This window comes from Agelaius tricolor, unplaced genomic scaffold, assembly GCF_023055355.1.
Source record: "Agelaius tricolor isolate 1412-34295 unplaced genomic scaffold, bAgeTri1.0.p SCAF_16, whole genome shotgun sequence".
NCBI classification, from domain to species: Eukaryota; Metazoa; Chordata; class Aves; order Passeriformes; family Icteridae; genus Agelaius; species Agelaius tricolor.
In genome coordinates, this window is record NW_027269276.1 from 18,408,970 (window position 1) to 18,419,288 (window position 10,319).

Consider the following 10,319-nt stretch of genomic DNA (forward strand, 5'->3'; position numbering starts at 1 on the left):
GGCGTCAGCGGGCAACAGCGGCTGGACGTGAGCCCCGGTGGGCAATGGCACCTGCTCGGGACCAGCCTCGGTACGGCCACAGGCCCAGGGCAGCGCCCGTCCCCTGTGCTGGGCACTGCTGAGGCCACACCCCAAATCCTGGGGTTAGTTCTGCGTGTTTCACTCCAAGAGGGACATTGAGGAGCTGCAGCGTAACCAAGGAAAGGAACAGAGCCGGGGAAGGGGCTGGAGCACCAGGAGCAGCCGAGAGAGCTGGGAGGGCTCAGCCTGGAGAAAAGGAGGCTCGGGGAGACTATCTTTCTCTACTACTCCCTGACAGAAGGGGGCAGCCAGGTGGGGTTGTGCTCCACCCCCAGGGAACAAAGGAGAGGACAGGAGGAAACAGCTTCAAGTAGCACCAGGAAAGGTTTAGATTGGATCTTAGAGAAAAGTTACTCTCTGAAAGGGCTGTCCAGCCTTGCCACAGGCTGCTAGGGCAGCAGTGGAATCCTTATCCCTTGAGGAATTTAAAAGTCCTGTGGATGTGGCACTTGGGGACATGGGTTAGTGGTGGCCTGGGCAGTGCTGGAGCAATGATCTGACTTGATGGTCACAGAGAGCTTTTCCAACCTAAATGGGGGTAAAAGTCACCTCTTGCAGAAGATTTTGCATCTAGGGCTGGTATTACACCAACAGCCTGTGGTGGAGCAAGCCATCCACCTTCCTTTTTTAACCTCTTTCAAAACCTCTGTGGTATGTCTCGTTCCAGTAGCTGCAGGGTGGGAAATTGACTGGTGTTGGAGCACAGCAGAGACTCCCTGACATAAAACATGAGAATTCTAACACCAAAGAACCAGGTGCCTCCTCCAGAAGAACTGTGGGCACCAAAGCCCACCAAGGCTAGGAATGCCACTGAGTGTCCCAGTAGTGCTGCTTGGAAGGAAAATAAAGGAAAAAGAAAGTCAAGTCACTGCTAGTGGGGAGAGAACAGCAGCATGGTCTAAGTACCAAAACACTAAGTCCCCTTAGGACTTCTTAGTGTGTCTCATTAAAACACAAATTAAATTAATAAAGCATGTATGGTGAACACCCCAAAGGCAGCAGGTAAATCAGGAGAGGCCAAGCAAAGGAAAATCTTGAAAACACTTGTTATCAGTTCCCACTGGCCCAGCTCCTGCTGGGTTTGCTGGCTGCTCAGTGAGCAGTGCCAGCCACACAGCTGAAAACACTCAATGTTTTCCTCAGTGTGGGATAAACAGATGCAGCTGTGGCCAGAGCCTTATCAGGGATCTCAGGGCTCCAGCAGAAATAATCCCTGAGTGCTCGGTTGGTGGCAGAGTTGTTGTTAGGGTCACCACAGCAGGAGTCACCAGCCCGGTCCAGTTGTCCCAGGGGTGAATCTGGCTCTGAACCCTCCCCTTGCCTCAGGGAGAGGATGGCAGGACATGGATCCTTTCCATGGGCCCTTTGGGATGCGAATCCCTGGCAATGACTCTAACCCACACCACCTGTTGGAATTTCCCAGTAAAGAGAAGCACAACTCTTCCATGTGATGTTTATTAAAAGCCACGGTGATTTAGTTAGAGTAGCCAAATCTTCCACTTTGGGGACACTTCTGCTTTTATTAGCAGAATTATTTGGGGGCGGGTGACATGACCAAGGTGCTCCGGGTATTGAGGGGGATAATTCAGGGAAATAATTCAGGGGAATAAGGGCAACCCGCTATGCTTTGTGGGATGCAGACATTTTTATAGTGTTAGTGTTGACACCTCTGCTCGGTATAACCTACCAGAATATTCGGAGCACATCCCAGCAGTTTTCCATAACTCCTCAGAGGGATATCAGCTCTGAGAACAGCACGGTGGGAGCAGCGGGGAAAGCCGGGCTGGGCTGTTCTGCGCCCCTAGAGCCGCAGGCGCGGTCACTGAACCCCTCCATCCCCGCTGTTCCCCCGGCTCCGGGCTCCCGGTGTAGCGCAGTCCGCAGGCGCGGGGGGCCGCTGGGGGCCGCCATGCTGTACGGCAGGCTCCCGGTGCAGCGCAGTCCGCAGGCGCGGGGCTCAGCTGGGCGCCGCCATGCTGTACGGCAGGCTCCCGGTGCAGCGCAATGCGCAGGCGCGGGGCTCCGCTGGGCGCCGACATGCTGTACGGCAGGCGCATGCCGGGGCGGTGGGGGCGGCCCATAAAAGGGGCGGCGGGGGCACTGTGGCCCCGTACTGGGACCCGGGACGGACGGAGGGTGGGTGAACGGGAGGAGGAGGCGGCGGCACCACCGCGGGATGGCGGAGGGCGGCGAGCGCGTTGTGAGTGCCTGCCCTGCTCCGCTACCCCCTGCCCGCTGCCGCCTCCCGGCGTCCCGCTCCCTGTGCGGTGCTCGTTCTCCGGGGCTGGCGCTCCCCGGCGCGGTCGGTCTCGGAGCAGACTCTGTCCTGGAGGTGCTGGTGGGATGCTCTCGTAGCGGGTGTTCACTCTGAAGCCTGAAGGTGTCCCAGCCCAGCCGCGCTGGTGCCGTTCCGTGCCGGCGGTCGCTGGTGCCGGCAGCAGCCGTGGGCTGAGCTGCGCGTCCTGTCCTCGCTGGCAGTGCCGCCGGCTCCTGCTTTTCCCTTTTCCAGCTGTGAGCCCTGGGGGTTGCCTGGCACCAGCAGTAGAGTGAGGAGGAGGTTGGGTGCCCCCCCACTTTAGGAGTATGCTAGGGTTACCTCTCCCTTAGAGAGGAATTTGCTGCTTCCAAATCCAGATTGTCGAGGATTTTCTGCTAGTGGAAGATGCACTTCTGCTGGAAGAGATGGCTGAGGAGGATGAGGAGCTCGACCTGTACAACGAGATGACTTTTGGGTTAGGTAAGACCTCAGGGGAGTCCTGGTGTTGGACAGACCTGCCAGCACTTGGGGGAGCAGACACCCTGGTGGGCACTGCCAAGGTGTTCACCCACCCTGCTGTGTGCTGCTTCCCCCCTCTAAGACCGAGACTCCACAGAGGAGGATGTCCCAAAACTCCTGGTGGTACCGGAGATAAGCCCTGAGGTGGCCAAAGCACTGGTAGAGGCAACTGGAAGAGCAGCTGAGGAGCTGGCCGAGGAGGAAGGTGGGATGGAGCCAGAGATGGAGCAGGTTAACCCTCAGCTGGAGGAAGAGGTAGAGGAGCTGGCGACTGAGGAACGAGAGGAAGATCAGGAGTGCTTTGAGGAGCCCAGTGAACTGGGAGACCCAGCAGTGATGAGAGCTGTGCGGAGCAAACCCACGCTGGAGGTGATGTGTGAGCAGACAGGCAGTCCTGCTGCTCCCCCTCCATCCCCACACCTGTGGGTCCTGCCCCACAGAGGGCACTGGGGCAGGGAGGCAGACCTTTAACTCCCCTTTCCTTGCAGAGCCAGGACTCAGCGGTGCTGGACAGCGGGATTGGAACTTGCTGGGAAGAGTTTGACAAGGAGGACATGGTAAAAATGTCCCCACCCATCTGGTGATGAGGCAGGGTGGCTCCTGTGGTGTCCCCTGCTCTCTCCTCCTGTTCACTTGGCTCATGCCAGCATCTCCCTGTGTTCCAGCTGGCGATGGATCCCACGGCGTGGGGCTCCTGCCCTGGCAGTGTCCCTCGCCACCTCATGCTGGAGGTGGGTACCTCCAGCCAGGCCTTCAGGGAGTGGCTAAGGGCTCCCCAACACTCTGGAACAAGGGTCACACAGGGAATTTGGGACACCTGGGGCATCTCCAAATGGCTCTGGAGGTGCAGAGATATGTCTTGGGTGCAAGGCTGTGAGTGTCCACCCAAAGCAGAGCCTGTTGAGACTGGGGGGACTGGGACCCCCATGCTGGGTGTTCCCATGGGTCTCCAGCTGCTCCACACTATGAGGATGGGAGCACAGCTGGTCTTAGTTGAACAGTGACCAAAGGTTTTAGTGAGCTAACTATTGCTGAGGGAGCTAAATTGTTCCCAGCTGTGCCCTGTTCCCACCTGCTGCTGCCTCCTCCCCACAGGATAAAGCCATCCTCCAGGTCCTGGAGAGACCTCCACCATCTACCAACATGGCTCTTGACTTCCTTGGCTCTCCTGTGCAGAGGGGCTATGGGGGCTCTTCCCGGCTCAAGTGCCCTGACTTAAGACTGATGTCCCCCAAGCCTTACCCCCAGTGCTTTCTCCAGCAGGTAACAGGTTTGGGGGTGCTCTTGCATGCCTTCTTTCTCTGTCTCCCCTCCTTGGAGGTGCAGCCTCAAGGACAGGCTTGTCTGACACCTCCTGTCTCCTGCTCTGCACCAGGCACCCCTGGTATCTCCTCGCTCCCCGTGCTCTCCTCAGCCCTTCCCGCCCGCTTGCAGACCCCCTGCACTCTTCAGTCCCAGCCAGGTAACGTGGTGGGCTCTGAGCCACTGCCACGGCCCCACTGGGGTCGCAGGGGATGGGGACAGTGGCAGTGTCTGTGGGTAGCACTTTGCTAGAGGGATGGGAGCCAGAAGGCAGCACAGAGCTGGCTGACCCCTCTGGGATGTTCAGAGGGGAAGGCTCACACCCTTTATCCCCTCTCTCCCTCTTAGACCGCAGGGTTTGCGCCCCCGAGTCCTTTCCAGCCTGGCTCCCCCACTGTGGGCAGCCCACCACAGCCCCTGGGTGTGCACTTCAGGCCCATGGCCTCTTCTTTGGACCCTGCTGTCTTCTTCAGCCCCTCAGCCACGGGCCAGCTGAACTTCAGGTAGCAGGAGTGGGACTGGAGGGATCCTACAAAACAGCTGGGGGTCACCTCACTCTGGAGGTGTCTCAAAACCCCCCCTTGACCCCTGTCTGGTGTCCCCTGCAGCACACCCAGCCACATGACCCAGCTGCACCCCCAGCACCAGCGCATCCTGATGCAGCGGCAGGGCAGGCAGGTGCAGAGGTACGGGGGTCTTCTGGGTGCAGGGCAGGGGGGCTCTGGGTGGGCACAGTGGGCTGAGTTCTTCTCCTGTGCCAGTGTCTCCCCCAAGAAGCTGTGGTCTCGGAAGGTGGACCCTTATGCTGGGCTGATGACTTCCAAGGAGAAGGACTGGGTTGTCAAGGTGGAGATGATGCAGCTGCAGAGTGAGAATATAGATGATGACTACTACTACCAGGTGAGCTCCTGCTGGCAGCACCTGCAGCTTGTTCCCCTCAGGGTGGGGCTTTGGGAGCTGGAGAAACCCTTCAGGACTGGCGGAGGGAACTCCTGGCTTCTGTTGTTACAGACCTACTACCACCGGCTGGAGCGCAAACAGGCGGAGGAGGAGCTGCTGGGCAGGCGCAACAAGCCCCCCAAGCTGGTCACTCCTTTCATCCAAAAAGTGGAGACCTATGACTCTGGTGAGGGGCTGGGGCAGGTGCTGGGGGGCTGGGGGAGTTGTTCTGGGATGTGGTGTCACCGTGTTCCCGCTGTTCCGCAGTGGTGCGCATCGCGGGGTCGCTGGGCCAGGTCACGGTGTCCACCTGCTACAGCCCTCGCCGGGCCATCGATGCTGTGCACCACGCCCTCGTGGAGGAGGAGGTAGGTGAGGGGAAGCTGGGCTGCCTGGGGCCCTGAATTGCTAGGAATGCTGCTTTAGGTGCTGCTCTGAGCAGTGGGATGGGGCACACAGTTGGAGGAGGTACCACCTCAGCAGTGGCATTTTGTGCCTGGCCAAGGGGTGGGATTGGGCTCTGGCCATGGTTTCCCCAGGGAAAAGTCACCTCTGATCCCCAGGGAGAAGCTGGCCCAGTGCTGGGCTGGTGGCAGTGTCTGGGGATGGCTGTAACCTTTGTGCCTTCCTTTCTACCCTCCCAAAGGCTGCAGGGACCCACCGGCTGCGGGCTCTGCACAGGATCGAGAAGGTGAGTGAGTGGTGATTTGGGGAAGGGCAGCATGGTCCAGGTTTTCTGTTTTTACCTAGGGATTTCTCTAAGGGGGATATCTACCTAGGCAGGGTCCTGGACTGCCAGTTGGTAGAAGATGTCCAAGCTTTCCTCCTTACCCTGTGTCATTTCTCCAGCTCTTCCTGCAGCTGCTGGAAGTAGAGGATGTGCAACAGAAAATGTCCCTGGGGGAGCAACAGCCCCAGAAGCAGGAGCAGAAGAGCCAAAAAGTGGAGAGTATCTACCAAGCCTTGAAAATCAGGGCTTGCAGCAGTGAAGAGTGAGTCTGTGCTGTGGGAAAGGGGAACAGGCAGCATGTCCTGGTCCTTGTGGATCTGACATGGTCACTGATGAGCAGGTCTGGGTCACAGGAGGACTAGGTCCTTCCTTCCATCCTGTCACTGCAGCCTGTGCTGACCCTGCCTGTGACTCTTGTCCTCCAGTGGAGCTGATGCTGGTCCTTTTGGATGGACAGAGATGCTCCAGGTCCCTTGGGATTTGTGCCAATGGAGCCTTTGTTCCCAGGGAGGCAGAAGATGAATTCCTGCAACTGCTGTGTGTGCGGAAGGGCAAGAAGCTCGTGGCCCGGCTGCTGCCCCACCTGATTGGAGAGCAAAGGGAGAAGATCCTGCTGGCAATCACCTACCACCTGCCCTTCCTCATGAAGAAGGACATGCTGGATGAGGTAAGCACCTCCAGCCAGGGCAAGGATGACCTGGGCTGTCTCCTTCCTCTTCTGTTCTTGCTGGGGGTGGCGCCCTGGGTAATGAGGGGGGCCTGCCTTGTGGGGTTAGCAAGAAGAAGGAGCCCCTTCCCATCCATGGGGTGGAGAAGGTCTCCAGGAGTCAGCCACCAGCAGTCCTGCTGGTAGTGACCCTCCCCTTCAAGTGCTGGGATGGGGGTGTGGCTGTGACAGGTCCAAGGATCTCAGATTCCTGCTCTCCCCTCTGCCCTGCCCAGTCTCTCCCCCTGCTCTACAGCCCCTTGAATGAGGTGGTGGGTGAGATGACCTTCAGCAAACTCATCGAGGTCCTGCAGGAGCTCACCCGGCCTCTGCCCGAGTCTTCGGAGCTCCCCCTCACCATGGCCTTGAAGAACCAGGTACTTGGCCCTGAGCCTGACTGTGTCCCTGGGGTGCCACTGCTGCTGGCTGTGACACTCCTGGTGCTCTCCTGCAGTTTGGCATCTCCTTGCTCTACTCCCTGCTGAGCCACGGAGAGAGGCTGCTGTCCTCACACGCGCCACTGAAGCCGTGCAGAGGGGACTTCGAGGCCTGGTGAGGGACGGGGTGAGCTGGGGGTGGGGTTTGTCACTGCTCCCTGGGGTGCTCACCCCCTGTGCTGCTGTCCCCAGGACAGACACGGTGTACCTGATGTCCCAGGAGCTGTCACGCCTGCCCACAGCCTCGCTGGCAGAGCCTCTCTTCTTGCCCAGCAACCTTGTCCTGCTCTTCTGCCGCTACCTGGACAAGCAGACTGTTTACCACCTGGCAGCCAAGATGGCTGAGTGAGTACTGCTGGAATGGCCCTCCTGGGCATACCCCAGGAGCAGACAGCACTGGGGGCTCACTGCTTCCATCCCCCCTTGGAATTATCTCCAGAGATCTGCTGGGCTGAGCTGATCCTGGCGCCTTTGCTGCTGTTTCTTTGGGGCAGATCAGCACCCTGACACCAAGCTCATCCTTTCCCTGCAGGTGCTCCCCGCTGCCCACCGAGGCTGACATGCTCTGCTGAGCCCCGGCAGCTGGGGGTGGGGTCTGCAGCCGGCGGTGCCGGGAATGGGCAGGGCCCGATGCCGCCGCGGCTTTGGAAGCGAACGCTTACCCTGGTGCAGGGCACTCTGGGTGACACGGGCAGCGGCAGGGATGGCACCGATGTGATGCCACCCTGTCCCGATGCCCCGGAGCACGGGGGTGGGTGGGTGTAACTTATTTTGGCCTCCCCCCTGGCAGTGGTGGGTGCTGGGTCATGGCAGGGGCCGAGGCAGGGCACAGGGGCGCTGGGAGCACCTGGGGGGGATTTTGTCTATGGCACATTCTGTACAGTGCTTGGAATAAAATAAAAAGGTAATGAATGAGCTCCTCTGGCTCCTGGGGCAGCTTATGTTGGATGGACAGTGCTCCTGTGGGCATTGCTGGGCAGGGAGACCCCTGGCCTGGGACAGGGATCTGGCAAAAGGCAAGGAGAAGGGAGGGATGCTCAGAGGATTGAGGAGGAGAAAGGAGTGCTTGGAGAGGGGATCAGATCACACACCTGAGCACACAGGGAGTTGAATGGGCTGGAAAAGAAGGGATGTGGTGGGGAAGGTGAGTCAGAGCTTGTCCTGATAGGGAAATAGAGATTGGTGCACACGTGGGCAGGTGTTAAACAAATGTGGGTGGGTAATAAAGCACCTTTTGTCTCTGATGAGCTCCCAAAGGCTGTTTAGTCTGAAGTCTTCCAGTTGGAAGTACCCTGAGGCATCTTCCTAAGCAATTCTGACCCGACCCCCCCCCCAAGCTGATCCTCACTTTTGTCTCTGAGGCTGACTGTGTGCAATGTCTGCTCCACTGTGGGAATCTTGGTAGTGCCTGCCTGGTTTTATGGTGGGATTTCCCCTAATCCTGTGGGAGAGCTGGGACTGGGCCACCTCCACCCACCCAGAGGTCTAAACCTGACACCCAAAGCCTGGTGTGTACTCAGAAGAGGTTTGCAGCAGAAAGCTGTCTCATCCTCAGGCTGCCCAAGCTCTAACCCTGAGTGGATAAAATTATTCCTTTAAAAGGGCATCCTTTAGGGGCCAAAGGGAGAATTTACAGAGAATAAGGCTGTGGGGGCTTGGGTGGGATTTATCTCCACTGCCCATCAAGGTAGCTCAGTTTCTTCTCCTTCAGAGAGTGCAAAGTCCACTGGCAGGACCTCCCAATCCTCCTGGCAGCTGTATCTTCTCCTGCTACCTCTCCTGCTCATCCTAAAGGATGTACATGCTCCTCATGCTTTGTCCTTAGGGAGTTTTCTGAGACAGCTGTGTTCATTCCTAGCCATCCTCTTCAGAAGAGTGACACTGGCAGGTTCTCCATGGGGTGAGTTGCTCATTCCAACCCCACTGAGGCAATGTGGGGAGAATTCCAGTGTGGGGTCTCACCTGCCAGTGAAAGAACAGACCTTGCTGCTACAAATCCCAGGGAGAATTTCAGGCAGGAGGGAATTAGCAGCTGCTCATTGATAGCAGGAACTGGGGAGGACACTGGCAAGTCCTTCAGATAAAGATAAGCTGTGTTCTGTTTTGTTTGCTCCTTGCCTGGGTGCCAGTGTGGATGAAGGATGTGACCTGGCTGCAAATGTGTGCTACACCAAGTTCTCTAGCATGGAAGGTTGGAGATCTCTGCTGGATTTTGCTGCTCCATTACAGGAGAAAGCTGAGGGAAAAGAAGCAAAACCCATCTCTGTTTCTCTGCCATAGCACCCAGTGCTTCCCACCTGCAGGAACAGACCCTCTCCATGGGGTAGCACCCAGGGGTGTCTTGCAGGTCAGGGACCTCCAGATCATTCAGCTGCATCTGGATGCTCTCCCTTAATCCAGAGCTGATGGAAGTTTAGGGTTTCTCACCTGCCCAGCTCCTCTTGGTGCTCTCCTGAGAGCATTGTTGGCCCCACAGGATGGTGGTGACCCATGACCATGGGCTGTCACTGTCCTCGGGGAGAATGGGGTGTGTGGGGCTCATCCTGGAATGTTTTGGGGTGTATGGAGCTCATCCTGAAATATTTTGGGGTGTATGGAGCTCATCCAGGGCTGTCTTGTACACGGTTAATCCTGAAGCATCTTCAAGGTGTGTGTCTCATCCTGGGATGTCTTGGGGATTATCTGGAGATGTCTTGTGGCAGTATGGGGTTAATCCTGGGCTGTCTTGAGGTTATGGAGCTCATCCTGGGTTGTTTTGGTAGGTGTATGGGCTTCATCCTGGGGCATCTTCAGGGTATGAGGCTCATCCTGGGCTGTTCTGGGCTCTTACAGGGCTCATTCTGGCCTGCCTCCAGGGAATGAGGCTTATCCTGGGATGTTTTTGGTGGTGTACAACTTACCTTGAGGTGCTTTAAGGGGTATGGGTCTCATCCAGGGATGTCTCAGTGGGGTGTAGGGTGCATTCTGGGAATTTTTAATGTCTGAGGCTTGTCCTGCAAAATCATGCTGAGTATATGACTCATCCTGGGATAACTTAGGTGGTTTAGGGCTCATCCTGGGATGTCTTGGTGAATATATGGGGTTCATGCTGTGCCATCGTCAGGTTCTGGGACTTATCCTGGAACAACCTGGGGGCGAATATCGCTCATCCTGGGACATCTTCAAGGTCAGTGGCTCATCCTGCGACATCTGGAGTGGTATAGGGCTCATTCTGGGATGTCCTGGACTTTGTATGGGGTTCATGCTGGGACATCTCTAGGTTATGGGGCTAATTCAAGGCACAGGGCTCATCCTGCGATGTTTTTGTTGGGGGGAGGGGCTCAGCCTGTTGTGTTCTGGGCGATACGG

General features: G+C 57.6%; 1 protein-coding gene across 1 annotated transcript; it reads left to right on the top strand.

Annotated features, from left to right (window-relative positions):
* Window positions 1-2,110: 2,110 nt before the first annotated feature.
* PATL2 (PAT1 homolog 2) lies at window positions 2,111-7,886 on the top strand. The gene is given in 20 exon segments (XM_071441961.1): window positions 2,111-2,205; window positions 2,207-2,281; window positions 2,716-2,818; window positions 2,940-3,226; window positions 3,346-3,414; window positions 3,523-3,588; window positions 3,953-4,120; window positions 4,233-4,319; window positions 4,508-4,662; window positions 4,768-4,845; window positions 4,921-5,059; window positions 5,171-5,285; window positions 5,366-5,466; window positions 5,745-5,789; window positions 5,948-6,090; window positions 6,336-6,495; window positions 6,771-6,911; window positions 6,989-7,086; window positions 7,164-7,316; window positions 7,504-7,886. Coding segments are annotated over 20 exon segments (2,310 nt in total). The 5' UTR covers window positions 2,111-2,118; the 3' UTR covers window positions 7,544-7,886.
* The last annotated feature ends 2,433 nt before the right edge of the window (window positions 7,887-10,319 follow it).